We start from the raw sequence: 12,959 nt of genomic DNA, 5'->3' as shown, positions 1-12,959 counted from the left end.
AGCTACGCAACATGATCTGTAGCCTGTAGGCTATTCAGGGAAGAGCTAAAGACTGTTGACATTGTCCCAGCGGACTGTATTCTAGTCTTCTCGTGCAGTCTACTGTGCATTGCAGACCTGCAAGGGAAGATCAAGCGCCTCAGAGAATGGTTCTCAGCAACACGTCACTTGGCACCATAGTCTAGGAGATGAATATGATATACCAAACTACCAACACCTAACGCAACAATGAGATGGGCGAGAACCGCAATGGCCTAGCAGCCACTGTACAGGTTCTCTCCCGATGCAGAATCCAACAAGAGCCCATTCTAGAACCTGAGATTTCAAAGAAAGTCGCGATTCAAAAGCCGCCATGCAGAGGGACTTGGCACACAAGGGAGAGGTGAGCGGCGTAGTTCGTACTTCGTGGGCCAGTTCGTCGAAAGGAAACCGTGACCATGAGCATTAAGTTACCATATCAAATGTCGCAACCGCACAAAACATCTGCGCCTGAAACTCATATATCGCTCGTCTCGTCTGTATCTTGCGAGCCTGGACGATTGATTCCAAGGCTTCAAACACAACTTCACCTCTCTTCTCCTCGACTCGTCTAGCAGCAGCCGCCGCCGGAGCCGCTCTGCACACCCTGACCCTGCCCGATGGGGACTGTGGGCTTGGTGTTGGCGGTTGTGGTACCCATGCGCTCCTTGATCTGGCGGGCCATGGTCAAGAAAGCCTGCTCGACGTTGGTGGCGCTCTTTGCAGAAGTCTCGAGGAATGGAATGCCGAGGCTGTCTGCGAACTCCTGTTTGGTGTTAGACGGTGCATCTTTGCTGTAACGAAGAAGTGATTATTGACGTACCTTTGCAACGGTGTACTCAACAACCTTCTTGTCCGCCATATCGGACTTGTTGCCGACCAGCAGCTTGTTGACACCCTCGGTGGCGTAGCGGTCGATCTCCTGGAGCCACTGCTTCACGTTGTTGAACGAGTCCATGTCGGTGACATCGTAGACGACGCAGATGCCGTGGGCACCGCGGTAGTACGAGGATGTGATGGTGCGGAAACGCTCCTGACCGGCGGTATCCCACTGTTGCGCTGTCAGCTCCTGCTACTATCTGCTTTATTGCCCTGAAACGTACAATCTGCAGCTTGACGGTCTTGCCGTCGAGTTCGATAGTCCTGATTTTCTGCAGCGTGTTAGTCTGACGCAGGCCGTGGCGCAGCACGCTGGGGCGCACGTACGAAATCGACACCGATAGTGGAGATGTAGCTCTCTGTATATGTGTCGTCGGCGAATCGCAGCAGCAAGCAGGACTTTCCGACACCAGAATCACCGATGAGGAGCAGCTTGAAGAGGTAATCGTATCTGGGAAGGGCCTTGTCAGCGCAGGACGGCGATAGGGGCAACTGCACAGCGCCGGTGCCGTGGCATGCAAGTGAGTACTCTGTAGGCTTGTCGTTAGCACTGCGCCAGACGTGGGCGTCGCATGACGGCACCGCCCGGTTGTGGCGGTGGGCGATGCGCGGAGACTACGTACTACTCGGGGTTCATTTTGGCGGAGTGGTTGGAGTTGCGAGTGGAAAGGGTTGGGGTATCTGTGTAATATGCCGGCAGGGAAGGTGAGAGTTGTGGGGTATCGCAGGGCGCTGGCAGGCGGTGTCAAGTACAAAGGTTGGCTGCAACGTGCAGTTGACGGGAGTGCCTTGGCGCGGCCGAGCGTTGTTCAGCAAGTCACAAGCCGGGTCCGTTGCGGGCGCTGTTTGAAACATCGTATTCACAGCCCGTCTGCTGCCTACTGTACAGCTACAACCGCCTTGGTAGGCTGACCCCAGCGGCATGCGGCGTATGACTCTGCATTTGCAACGGAATCAGACTGTCAGCAGCGGGCATTTGCTGTCGTTGCAGGTGAAGCGACCGCGGTGCAACCTGCCGTCACGTGCTGTTTCGCCCCAGTGCTGCAAGCCTGCCACAACCTGGTGTCATGCTTCATGTGATTATAATGTCAATAGAATGGAGATCTTGATATTACATATCCTTGGACCCTGAACACACTCACTCGTGCACGGTATGCCTAACGCCCTTCAAGGCGACCAGTTCTATCCCTGCAAACGTAGACCTCACGTATAGTACATATAACATCATCATGAACGCTAGTAACAAAATTACATGACCTTGCCAAAAGCAGGAATCAGTGTCTGGGCCAACCAGAAGGAGAAGACAAGCTTGGGCCCAGTCATGAGCAGCTTAGGTGTGAGGCCCTTGAAGAAGGAAGAGAAGCCCTCGTTCTTCATCATGTTGGAGACGATCTTCATGCCGCCCTCGGGGTTCTCGAAGTTCCTGTTCTGAATGCGAGTCTTGATGACGTCGAGAGGAGCGGAGACGACGAGGGAAGCAGTGGCACCGGCAATCGAGGCGACGAAGTTCTGGCCCCAGCTGGCCTTGTTGTAATCCTCCAGCTTGTAAAGGTATTCCTTGGCAGCGGCGGATCCACCGAACAGCTGTTGTATGTCAGTGTAGGCACGTAATGTCTAGAGATGCGCGACATACCGCGAATGATCCAGGAGCGTTACGAGCTGCGGTCCAGCCCCATCCACGGTAGAGACCGAAGCCCTCATCAGCAATGATCCTGAACAGTCCGCGTCCCCTGAAGGCCTCGGGGTTGGTCTGGCGCTTGATCTTGAGGACGTCGAGTGGCAGCAGAACGATCTCACCGATACCGATCAGGGAACCTGCGCTTGCGTGCATGATTGCCTTGCCGTTACCCTTGCCGAATGTCTGGTCGAAGAAGTCACCGTGGTGCCTGGCGAGGTAGTCGCGTGCGAAGGGCTGTCCACCGTACTTGTAGACGCGCTGGAGAATCTGGGTTTTCTTATCAGAGCATGTTCCGTTAGCTTGCAAAGAGCATCATACCTTGTAGGCGGCGGCGTAACCAAGACCCGGGAAGAGGGAGAAGAATCGGCTAGCGACTGAAGCGTTGGCTGCATCCCTGAAGACTACCTTGTTCAAGTGCGACGCCGACTCGATCTTGCCGACATTGCTCATGAGGCGCTTGGCTGTTGTGTCGACGGGGTGGAAGATCATGAGCTCAGCAAGACCCGCACATCCTGTTCACTGTCAGACGCGTTCAAAGATACATACATCATCGCACGCACCTGCACCCAAGAAACGTGCTGTGTTGGACTCTCTCTTGTACTCTGTGGCCGACGACTTGGTTCCAGAGGCGACTTGCGCAACCTTTGCGACCGCTTCGGAGGGTGTGGGCGTCATTGTGAGGGCAAATGAGAGACAATGCAATTAGAAAGACCTAGGAAGCAAACAAGAGACACAACAAATGGGTATCGATGTGCGGGAATTGGGCGACACAGTGCAGGCAGTGGTTGAGCAACAAAAAATCCGCGACGCAGTCCCAGTCGCATGGTACCGCGTCCGAGCTCGGAGGCGTGGGCTGATGCGCTAGCCGCATTGTGGAGATCGCGACTTCTCTGATTTCATACGTGACAATTGCTGTGTATAGCGGTATAGTATTATGATACAAACTTCAACAGTACTTTTTGTCCCGTCCTCAACCTTACGACTCAGGGTTGTAATACTTCCTCCAATCGTGGTCCTGTTTGAAACCCAGAACATCCCGAATCTTCTTGTTGCTCAGCGGCGCCTCCCACTCCTCCAGCTCCCTTGTAATCGGTGTATTCGGACACCACTGCTCAAGAAACTGCCTGGTGGGGAATGTTGCCGTGATGTTGTCGTTCGTCGCATTGAACACCTGGAACCCAAGACCATCCTTCTCGACACCCAGGTGGCATATCTGACCTAGATCTCTAGCGTCGATGTAGCTCCATGCATTCCTCTTTCGGATTTGGGGCTTGCTGATGAACTTGGGAAAGTCGCGCTCGTACTCGTGCGGCTCAATCACATTTCCAATGCGCAGGGCATAGATGTCTGCGTCGAATCTGCGCGCAAGACCTCTTGCCACGCGCTCGCCGCACAGCTTCGAGATGGCATACGAGTCCATTGGGTTCAAGTCCATGTCTTCGGTCAGGGGAAAGCACTGGTAGTCAATGTCTCCCTGGCCAAAACACACTTCGTAAGTAGTCTCGCTACTAGCAATGATGATCTTCCGTACACCCAGCTTGCAGGCGGCTTCAATGACATTGTAGGTTGATGTCACGTTCGCTGCGTAGCATTCGTCATCAGGGACCAGCATGTTCCTGGCATAGGCAGCGAAATGGATGACGGCATCCGGCGGGCTGGGGACATTCTTCTCCTCGTAGCCTTCAAAGTTGAAGTGGGTGGTCAGGGCATTGAACACTTGACCACTTTTTGTCAAGTCAGTCTTCAATGTGAAGACTCCGGCACTTGGGTCGGGAAAGTCGATGAGGTCAAGGTTCAACACTTTGTGTCCCTTCGATAGCAGATATGGGATGACGTGTCGGCCAGCCTTGCCTGAGCCGCCAGTGAAGACAATGCGCTTTCCAGACGACATGTTTTGAAATGCTCTGGTGTATGATGGCCAGATAGAGTGAGCAGATGTGGTAGACGGTAGGGTTCGACGTATGGAATTAAGAAGCATTTGAGTTTTACATATTCTGAATACGAACGGTACTTTATACCTACCAGGCTTTCAAGCCTTGCGGGGTGGTCTCCGTTGCATGGTAATCGATGTTTCCCTAGTACGTCACTATGTCGGCGCATCGTCCGACCCATGTTCGATATTGTAATTCGTCTCCGCGCGCCGGCAATTGCATGTCAGACTAACAGTAGTTCTGACCACCCACAACCTTCCACCCTGATACCTATGGTTGATCATTGCTGTCCGCACCGATGACCACCGGTCTGATGCGGAGATTTTCAAGCTCCGCCCGCACACAGCTCCCGCGATTCACGACCACCTCGCTGACCGCCCCCCGGCTGTTAGGGCTGAAGCAGTACCAGAGGAGCATTACAGACGTCCGGGCGCGACAAGCATCGGTGTCGCGCAGCTGGTTCACGAGCACCACACCATGCGCTTATCCGGAGCTTGACGAGCACGAGCAGAGGCGCCTCAACGAGCGCAATCTGAAGCTCGGGAACAGTATGCAGCTACTGAAAGTCGATGTTAGGCAGGATCGCTGACTGTTCACAGCTATCAGAGTGCTTCGTGACAGTCTACCGAACCTCCTTAACTCGCCGCTGCCCTCGGACATCCTCTCGCCGCAGATCAGCCTCCATCTGTTCCCCTCTACGCACCCTCATCTTCCTACAGTCAGCGGAAAGCTTGCATACACGGCCGCGCTATGGACGGCGCCAGTGGCATGGGGTAGAGTCCCTGTCATTGGCAATGTGAAGCTGAAGGTCTTATCCGAGCGCATGGTCAAGACCGGCTGCGGGCCCACCGCGCCAGCGCACATGCGCAACGAGAAGCTGATCGTCAAATGGCAGACCTGCGGCAAGTCGGACAAGGAGAATAGCAGACACATCAGCGAGACGTTCGAGAGCGTCTCCAACATCGTCCGAGCGTCGCGGCCGTCGGACGAGGAGTTCACTGGCCTGTTTGTGTTCGAGTTCGACGAAGAGGGCCGCATCGTTCATCACACCATCGAACACACCGAAGAGGGCCGCAACTGGGAGATGACCAACAAGTTCATAAGCGTCACGGATTGGCTACTGGGCAGAGCTTGGGGCAGGAGGGCAGAGACGCCTAGCTTGGCTTTTGTGCGCTGCGCGCGGGAGAAGAGCATCAGACATCCTAAGAGCCGATGAGACGAGAAGAACACAACAATATACCCCGCTCCCTGGACAGGCGTCGTCCTTTTGATCATTCAATACTTTGTACATCTACGGCAGCCGCAGCGGCTAGCTTTGCTCCTCACTGTACAAAACGAGTAGTTACGAGGGAATGGTTCTCTGTCAACGTTGACCTGTTACGCATTAACGAAACCACTCACACCTTCTGAGTACTACCAATAGCCGCTATGCAGAGACCCTCAAGACTAACAGCACCTTCTGTGATCTGGCTCAACTATGAAGTCTTCGTTCTCTGCGCTCAAGTTACTCGCAAGACTGTTCAAGTACCATCAGGTCTCGGAAGGTGAGGTGTGTGATATCCACTCGACTTCCTAGCACAGATATACCTAAGCAGGTCTTGACCGATTGTTCGTGAGGCAGGAGGCAGCTCGAGCAAGCTTGCAATCAACATGTCTAGTCTCACGGACTTGACTTGAAGAAGACTGGGATCCAAGGCCTCGGTTCGGTATGACGTGGCGAAGAAGAGCGCATTCGAGTGACTTTCACAAGCCACACGCACGGAACCCGTTCAGTCCTCAGGGAACACTTAGCGCGAAGCTGACCCTTCCATCGGTCGCACAGCCGAAACAGGCCAGCTGCTTGGTTAACAGATGACAGCTGCCGTGCAAGGAGACGATCACAGCCACGGCCGCATTGGGCCAATCACGGACTACCACAGCATCAAGAACCCCTACGTTTAGCTCCCGCGAAGTGACGGCAAGCTGCCGGCTGCTGCTGTCTCGACGACAACACCAGTAATCCCCCTAATCACCTTCCTCCATCTCCAGGCCTTTCCATCCGTGCAGTTGTGTGGTTCGTACTAGCTGTGCCGTGCCGTTTCCGCCAGCCTCCCTATTTCGGGTGCTCCCCGCCTTTACACAGCATACCTACCCTAGAGCTATAGCCTCGCCGCAGGCGCCCGCTCCCATCCACGAGCTCCCGCCCGCAACAACGTCACATCGCGCAGCTATGGCGGACCTCTCAGGCAGCGGCGAGCTGAGTACGTGCCGACAAGAGCGCATGCTAGCTACCATGACGACAGCTAACGGCGCGCAGACCAGCCTGTCCTTAATCTGACGCCCGACGAGAAGCGCGTGTTCCAGCACCTCTTCCAGCAGGCCGACACAGAGAAGCTCGGCGTTATCACAGGCGAGATTGCCGTCAAGTTCTTCGAGCGAACCAAGCTGGCCCCGGCCGTCCTGGGCGAGATATGGCAGATTGCAGACACAGAGAACCGCGGGCTGCTGACCATGGCGGGCTTCTGCCAGGTTCTGCGACTCATCGGGCACTACCAGGCCGGCCGCGACCCGTCGCCAGAGCTGGCGTTCCGGCGTATGTCTGCCTAGTACCTCAGAGAGAGTAGATGCTAACGCATACACAGCTGCCCCCCTCCCTAAATTCGAGGGCCTTAATGTACCGGCCGCACCGCCTGCAGCGCCTCAGGGCTTCTCTCCCCAGAATACCGGGCCAATACAACCTCAAGTCAGCGGCCAGGGGCCCATCCGCGTCCCTCCGCTCACGCCTGTGAAAGCCTCCGAGTACGCTGGCCTCTTCGAGAAGTCGGGCGCCGTCAGTGGCGTGCTTTCTGGTATGTCTGTTCACTGAACTGTGCGACTAGCGACTGACCAAGAACCAGGTGAGAACGCAAAGGAGATCTTCGAGAAGGCGAGGCTACCGAACGAAGTCCTGGGTCGCATCTGGAACCTCTCGGATACGGAACAGCGCGGAGCCCTGAACGTCAACGAGTTCATCATCGCGATGCATCTTCTCGCTTCCTACCGCACAGGAAACCTGAAGGCGCTGCCCAACACCCTGCCCCCAGGGCTATACGAAGCTGCGTCGCGCAGGGGCGGTTTGCCTCCGCCTCCGGGTCGCCCGGATCAAGCCTCCATCCCACGTCAGTTCAGCGGCCAACAGAATGTGCCAAGGACAGCGAGTCCCCTCAGACAACCACCATTCGGCCCACCGCCACCGGTGCAACAGACTAGTAATGACTGGGTCATTGGCGCGCAGGAAAAGGCTTCATATGACAACCTGTTCAAGGGAGTGGACACAATGAGTCGCGGATTCATCACAGGAGAGCAAGCAGTGCGCTTTTTCAGCGATTCTGGATTGCCAGAGGACATCCTCGCGGGCATCTGGGATCTTGCAGACATCAATTCTGAAGGACAACTGTCGCGGGACGAGTTTGCCGTCGCCATGTACCTCATTCGACAGCAGCGAAAGGGCGATCCGCTGCCTCAGACGCTACCCTCGAACCTCATTCCCCCGGGTCTACGAACACGGGCGAACCAACAAGCCCCCGCTGTCGCGCCTCTTCCACCACCATCCAAGTCAGCTACCGAGGATCTCTTTGGCTTGGATGCCTTCTCTGCTCCCGAGCCTACATCGCCACAACGAGTCATGGACACTGGCGGCTCTGCTGCGTTTGGCAAACCGTTCGACAATGACCCGTTCGCGAGCAAGGCTGCGTCCCCAACATCTCCTGGGCCATTCCAGCCGCAACCACGCAACCCTGCCTCGACATTCAAGCCTTTCTTACCTACCTCTTCCTTTGGCCAAACACTTACGACTCAATCGACTGGTCAATCCGGGACCTCACAAAGAAACCAGCCATCGGCAATGGATGACCTTCTGGGTGGCGAGAGTGATCCTGAGATCAACAAGAAGCTTACTCAGGATTCCACTGAGCTGGCTAACATGTCCAACCAGATGACCACACTGAGGAACCAGATGCAGGAGGTGCAGAACAAGAAGGAGGCTACTCAGAGCGACCTCAACAGCGTGACCAACCAACGTCGAGAGCTCGAGGTTCGTTTGACGCAGTTCAAGACAACTTACGAGCAAGAGGTCAAGGCTGTTAAGGCCCTTGAAGACCGCCTTGCGGCTTCGCGCAACGAAACACGCAAGTTACAAACAGATATTGCTATGATTGAAGGCACTTACCAGGACCTCCAAACTCAGCATCGCCAAGTCGGAGGCGCTCTCGAGGCCGATCAGCGTGAGAACGCCAACCTCAAGGAACGCATTCGTCAACTCAATGCTGAAATCGCTCAACTGCGTCCCCAACTGGAGAAGATGAGGACCGACGCACGACAGCAGAAGGGAATGGTGTCGATCAATAAGAAGCAGTTGGCTACTAACGAGGGTGAACGTGACAAGCTCAAGAGCGAGGCCAACGACCTAAGCAGAGCTGCCGATGAACTTACAAGGAGTCCACAGCAGCAGTCGACGCCAGCAGTCGCCAGCCCTGCCGCATCCGTAACCAGCCAGTCTACCAATCCATTCTTCCGCAAGTCGCCTGCCCCAGCTTCAGAGAAGGCCATGTCGCCATCTGGCTTTGGCCAGGGACCGCATAGGGATTTCGACAGCGTCTTCGGCTCCTTCGCCCCAGCACAAAACACTCCACCCCCCGTCTCTTTCCGTGCTGACAGCCAGAGCAATGTGCCCAACTTCTCTGCTCCGTCTGGGCAGTCTGTTCGCTCCTCGGATGGCCCTGATGTTCCCACTCCTTCCACTTCTCCGCCTCTCTCATCCTACCAGGAGTCACCTCGTGGTGTAGAACCACCAGCTGCCCCCGAGTCACGCCAGTTCACCTCGTCTTTCCTGCCTCTCAGACAGGACATTCCCCGATCGGACTCCTTCAGCTCGTCTGTCAAGGTCTCAGCGCCTGCTAGCAGATACGGTGTACCAGGTCAGGAAACACCTACTGTTTCGAAAGCCTCGCCTGCTGGTACTCCTGTGCCTGAGAAGGCTACCTTGGAGCGCAGTGAGACGAATCGCACAGATACTGAGAGGTTCACGTTGGCCCAGCCGTTCTCTTTTGATCGCAACTTCTCCACAGCATCACCCGTTGCCAGCGTGACCAGTGACACTCAACGTTCTACACGAGCCGAGCCTCAACGCCAAGATACCTTCTCCAGCTTTGGTGTTGCTTCTGCTGGATTGCAAGACATACCCGGAGCTTTCCCTCGTGACAATGCCACACCCCTTCAGCAGAATCCCACTGGAGACAGCAGCTTCAGCAATCAGAGCAAGAACACCAACCGTGCTGATCCTTTTGGTAGCACTACCAGCGAAACCTCTCGTGGTGGTGGTAAGGTCGATTTCGACTCCGCCTTTGCCGGTTTTGGATCGACCCGCCCGTCTAATCCCGGTACCAATGGCTCAACAAACGACTCAAGCAAGTTCAATAAGGAGTTTCCACCTATCGAGGATCTGACTCATGATGATGAGAGCGACAGCGACAACGGAGGCTTCGACGACAACTTCACCGCGACATCTCCGCAACAGAAACGTAGCAGCACTGGTCAGCAAGCCTCGCAGCCGCAGACACAGCAACAGCGCCCAGGTACCGCATCGACAGACGAGCTTTATCGATCACCCCCACCACCAACTACTCGACTTGACTCAAACCTCGGTGGTCTGCCTTCTGCGGATGCACAGAAATCGCCTCCAGCCTATGAGTCGACAGTTGGTCAACGCAGTGGCTCGAACCAGTTCCCTCCCGAATTTGGCGGCTTGTTGCCCTCGCGCGACATCCCGAACTCACCTACTACTTCGCAGTCGCCTGACAAGTCCTTCAGCCCAGCTGGTGGTCATGGCGCAGCCCTGTTCGGTGGCCCATCCTCGAAGCCAACAACGACATCGCCCCCTCCGAATGACACGCCGTCATCAACTGTCCCGTCTGATGCTTACCACTCCGCTATGTCGCATGGCACTAGTGAAAACGCCTCGCAGGCTACGAACCAACCCCAGCTACAGAGGTCTGCCTTCAACGACGACTTCGATGCTGGATTCGACGATTTGACCGATGCTAAGGAAGACGACAAGACTGACGACGATTTCATGTTCTCTTCGCACCAGCGTGATGAGCTTGATGAGTTCAACCCTGTCTTTGACTCGCCGGCGGCATCGAAGTCGAACACAATGGCGTCACAGCAGACACCTACCGGCAAACCACGTGGCGATGATAGCTTCAGTGATTTCGAGCACTTGTCACACAGCTTTGGACAGCCCCAGGCGCCGCAGCCCGCTTCTTCCGCCCAGGACTGGGATGCCATCTTCTCCAACCTCGAGTCTTCACAGAACGACAAGCCTGGGCACTCGCAGCAAGCGTCTACAGACTTCAGCAAGTCCATTTTTGACAACCTTGACAGCGAGAATGCCGGTGCTTCATCCTCGAAACAAGGTCATTTGTCTCCCCACTCACCTCAAATGCCTCAGTTGGGCCGAGCAATCAGCAGCGGTACTGAGCACGACGACCCTATCCTGAAGAAACTCACTGGTATGGGCTACAGTCGTGACCAGGCATTGGGTGCTTTGGAGAAGTTTGATTATGATATCAACAAGGTATGTGAAGTCTTGTTTACTGACTGGCGACTTCTTGCTAATCTTAGACAGGCTACAGACTACTTAGTCTCTGGACAGTAGATGTTGTCCTCTCACACATTCGGTGCGACACATAATTTAGCACGACGCAAAGTTTCTTTGGTTATTTGTTGTATGAGTACATCTTTTTGCATGGCTTGCCATACCCTTGAGCGTCCAATATCGTTCTCGCGTTGTGGTATGCATTTGTGGCGACTCGACCGCCAGTGGACTCGGCCTTTCCTTGCATATATTCGCAATAATCAATACTCGTTTCCTTTGTCCAACCAGTTGCACATCATTTTCCACGTAACGCTTCTGCTGCGCCTTGTTGTGGCGTTAGACTGTTCCAAGGCAGGTGTTCGCAGCTGTGCCGCGTGACATTTGCCGGATGCCGGATGCCCCGCCACTCATGGTTTTGGTGGGGATGGATGATGTCGGTACGATGACGCGCATCCAAGCCACGCTGCGCCTGCATAAGCTTGAAGCTCGCCAGTCTCATCATTACCTACTGCTCGTCTGCATTTTGCGATAGGGCTACTCAGTTTCAATTCAAATCATACAGCAAGCATTCGTCTTTCCAGAAATTCGACTCCAATTCCGTAGCTCTATCACTTCAAAATGGCAGACTTCGCGCCGCCGCCAGTCAGTTTCTAAGAGACCTCAATATTGCTGCGCTTACTTACACATCATGCAGGGCCCGCCGCCACCTAAAGTTCCAGAAGGCTGGAAAGCTGTCTGGAACGATCAGTATCACGAATGGTTCTTCGTCAACGTCTACACCAAGCAATCTTCGTGGGAGAAGCCCACTGAACCCGTTTACCCACCTGGTGAAGCTCCACCGCCCGGCGCTCTTCCTATGTATGGAAGCGCGGTAGCCTCCCACCCTACAGGCATGAGTGAAAAGTCGGGTTTCAGCAGCAACAATCCCTACAACAGCCAACAACCGGGTATTAGCGAGGATGAAAAGCTCGCAAGAAAGCTACAGGAAGAAGAGCAAGCACGCGCAGGCCATTATTCAAGCGACGCCAATCGTGGCGCGAGCAACGACTATTACGGTCAGCCTCAGGGTGGCTACGGTGCCAGCGGTCCCAGCGTCGTTGGCGCTCCTCATTCGGGTGGATATCCGGCACCTGGAGGTTATTCGCAGGAGCAACCCTACCAGACTCCCTCTACACCATATCAATCGACACCACAACCGGATCAAAATCGAAGCAAAAGCAAGGGTGGCCTCCTCGGAAAGCTGATAGGAAAGGCCACTGGTGGGAGCTCGCATCATGCACCGCAGTCGTACGGACAGCCGGCTTACGGAGGCGCCGGCCACTATGGGGGACAGGGCATGTATCAGCAGCGTCCAGGGTACGCGATGCCGCCCGGGCGTCGCCCTGGAAAGGGTGGTATCGGCGCGGGTGGTCTGGCGATGGGAGCTGGTGCGGGTCTGCTTGGTGGTGCGATGTTAGGCTCAGCGATGGCCGATGATGGCGACACATACGTTGAAAACAACTATGGTGACGATGGCGGGGATATGGGAGGCGGAGGCTTCGACGACGGTGGTGGTGATTTCGGCGGTGACTTCTAAACTATGTAACATTTTCATTCCTGTTACAGTACTTCGAAGTTTGCACACGTCGTCATGGTGGCACTTTTAGCTTGTTAATGTCTATTCAGTTTACTGCTCGCCTTACCTGTCGCTGTGCTATGTTTGTTGCGAATTACCGCCAATGACGTACCGGCGGGTTAATGCTCCACCAAAACTTATCTTCAACACCAAGTGGCGCCACACTCGCCATCGCAGCTTCCACATAACACTCTATGCTAAGAGCGGCTTCTCGACTTTCAAGCA

At 55.1% G+C, this 12,959-nt stretch overlaps 6 protein-coding genes across 6 annotated transcripts; 3 read left to right on the top strand and 3 right to left on the bottom strand.

Annotated features, from left to right (window-relative positions):
- Window positions 1-349: 349 nt before the first annotated feature.
- Window positions 350-1,676, bottom strand: C7974DRAFT_100051 (P-loop containing nucleoside triphosphate hydrolase protein). The gene is made up of 5 exons (XM_046134827.1): window positions 1,524-1,676; window positions 1,225-1,348; window positions 1,122-1,169; window positions 842-1,069; window positions 350-784 (listed from the first exon to the last, which is right to left on the bottom strand). Exons 1-5 carry the CDS (start codon window positions 1,532-1,534, stop codon window positions 590-592), a joined length of 606 nt encoding a protein of 201 aa, XP_046001357.1. The 5' UTR covers window positions 1,535-1,676; the 3' UTR covers window positions 350-589.
- A 243-nt stretch (window positions 1,677-1,919) lies between these two features.
- C7974DRAFT_385311 (mitochondrial carrier domain-containing protein) lies at window positions 1,920-3,352 on the bottom strand. The gene is made up of 4 exons (XM_046140938.1): window positions 3,136-3,352; window positions 2,894-3,087; window positions 2,531-2,842; window positions 1,920-2,481 (listed from the first exon to the last, which is right to left on the bottom strand). Exons 1-4 carry the CDS (start codon window positions 3,248-3,250, stop codon window positions 2,146-2,148), a joined length of 957 nt encoding a protein of 318 aa, XP_046001356.1. The 5' UTR covers window positions 3,251-3,352; the 3' UTR covers window positions 1,920-2,145.
- Window positions 3,353-4,642, bottom strand: C7974DRAFT_385309 (UDP-glucose 4-epimerase). Its single transcript, XM_046140937.1, has one exon. The coding sequence runs from the start codon at window positions 4,551-4,553 to the stop codon at window positions 3,552-3,554; it is 1,002 nt and encodes a 333-aa protein (XP_046001355.1). The 5' UTR covers window positions 4,554-4,642; the 3' UTR covers window positions 3,353-3,551.
- Window positions 4,643-4,653: 11 nt separating this feature from the next.
- Window positions 4,654-6,219, top strand: C7974DRAFT_99990 (uncharacterized protein). The gene is made up of 2 exons (XM_046147696.1): window positions 4,654-5,054; window positions 5,106-6,219. Exons 1-2 carry the CDS (start codon window positions 4,805-4,807, stop codon window positions 5,720-5,722), a joined length of 867 nt encoding a protein of 288 aa, XP_046001354.1. The 5' UTR covers window positions 4,654-4,804; the 3' UTR covers window positions 5,723-6,219.
- On the top strand, window positions 6,220-11,458 carry C7974DRAFT_99987 (uncharacterized protein). Its single transcript, XM_046147695.1, has 5 exons — window positions 6,220-6,746; window positions 6,803-7,078; window positions 7,128-7,334; window positions 7,383-11,098; window positions 11,150-11,458. The coding sequence occupies exons 1-5, from the start codon at window positions 6,716-6,718 to the stop codon at window positions 11,177-11,179; spliced, it is 4,260 nt and encodes a 1,419-aa protein (XP_046001353.1). The 5' UTR covers window positions 6,220-6,715; the 3' UTR covers window positions 11,180-11,458.
- C7974DRAFT_100017 (uncharacterized protein) lies at window positions 11,452-12,796 on the top strand. Its single transcript, XM_046134826.1, has 2 exons — window positions 11,452-11,761; window positions 11,814-12,796. Exons 1-2 carry the CDS (start codon window positions 11,738-11,740, stop codon window positions 12,693-12,695), a joined length of 906 nt encoding a protein of 301 aa, XP_046001352.1. The 5' UTR covers window positions 11,452-11,737; the 3' UTR covers window positions 12,696-12,796.
- The last annotated feature ends 163 nt before the right edge of the window (window positions 12,797-12,959 follow it).

This window comes from Boeremia exigua (assembly GCF_020726555.1).
Source record: "Boeremia exigua strain MPI-SDFR-AT-0100 chromosome Unknown C7974scaffold_2, whole genome shotgun sequence".
In the NCBI taxonomy this organism is placed as follows: domain Eukaryota; kingdom Fungi; phylum Ascomycota; class Dothideomycetes; order Pleosporales; family Didymellaceae; genus Boeremia; species Boeremia exigua.
The sequence above is the reverse complement of the archived record's forward strand: the minus strand, read 5'-3'. Positions and strand labels throughout refer to the sequence as shown.

What these genes read in the sequence shown, in the direction of transcription:
- C7974DRAFT_385309 (XM_046140937.1), bottom strand. Translation starts at nt 4,553, where the DNA reads ATGCTTCTTAATTCCATACGTCGAACCCTACCGTCTACCACATCTGCT.
- C7974DRAFT_385311 (XM_046140938.1), bottom strand. Translation starts at nt 3,250, where the DNA reads ATGACGCCCACACCCTCCGAAGCGGTCGCAAAGGTTGCGCAAGTCGCC. An exon ending in AGCACGTTTCTTGGGTGCAG is followed by an intron (nt 3,088 to 3,135) that starts GTGCGTGCGATG and finishes GACAGTGAACAG; the next exon opens with GATGTGCGGGTCTTGCTGAG. An exon ending in ACGCTCCTGGATCATTCGCG is followed by an intron (nt 2,482 to 2,530) that starts GTATGTCGCGCA and finishes GACATACAACAG; the next exon opens with CTGTTCGGTGGATCCGCCGC.
- C7974DRAFT_99987 (XM_046147695.1), top strand. Translation starts at nt 6,716, where the DNA reads ATGGCGGACCTCTCAGGCAGCGGCGAGCTGA. An exon ending in CTCAGGCAGCGGCGAGCTGA is followed by an intron (nt 6,747 to 6,802) that starts GTACGTGCCGAC and finishes AACGGCGCGCAG; the next exon opens with ACCAGCCTGTCCTTAATCTG. An exon ending in GCCAGAGCTGGCGTTCCGGC is followed by an intron (nt 7,079 to 7,127) that starts GTATGTCTGCCT and finishes ACGCATACACAG; the next exon opens with CTGCCCCCCTCCCTAAATTC.
- C7974DRAFT_100017 (XM_046134826.1), top strand. Translation starts at nt 11,738, where the DNA reads ATGGCAGACTTCGCGCCGCCGCCA. An exon ending in CAGACTTCGCGCCGCCGCCA is followed by an intron (nt 11,762 to 11,813) that starts GTCAGTTTCTAA and finishes CACATCATGCAG; the next exon opens with GGCCCGCCGCCACCTAAAGT.
- C7974DRAFT_99990 (XM_046147696.1), top strand. Translation starts at nt 4,805, where the DNA reads ATGACCACCGGTCTGATGCGGAGATTTTCAAGCTCCGCCCGCACACAG. An exon ending in CAATCTGAAGCTCGGGAACA is followed by an intron (nt 5,055 to 5,105) that starts GTATGCAGCTAC and finishes GACTGTTCACAG; the next exon opens with CTATCAGAGTGCTTCGTGAC.
- C7974DRAFT_100051 (XM_046134827.1), bottom strand. An exon ending in AGACCGTCAAGCTGCAGATT is followed by an intron (nt 1,070 to 1,121) that starts GTACGTTTCAGG and finishes ACAGCGCAACAG; the next exon opens with TGGGATACCGCCGGTCAGGA. An exon ending in TTGAGTACACCGTTGCAAAG is followed by an intron (nt 785 to 841) that starts GTACGTCAATAA and finishes AACACCAAACAG; the next exon opens with GAGTTCGCAGACAGCCTCGG.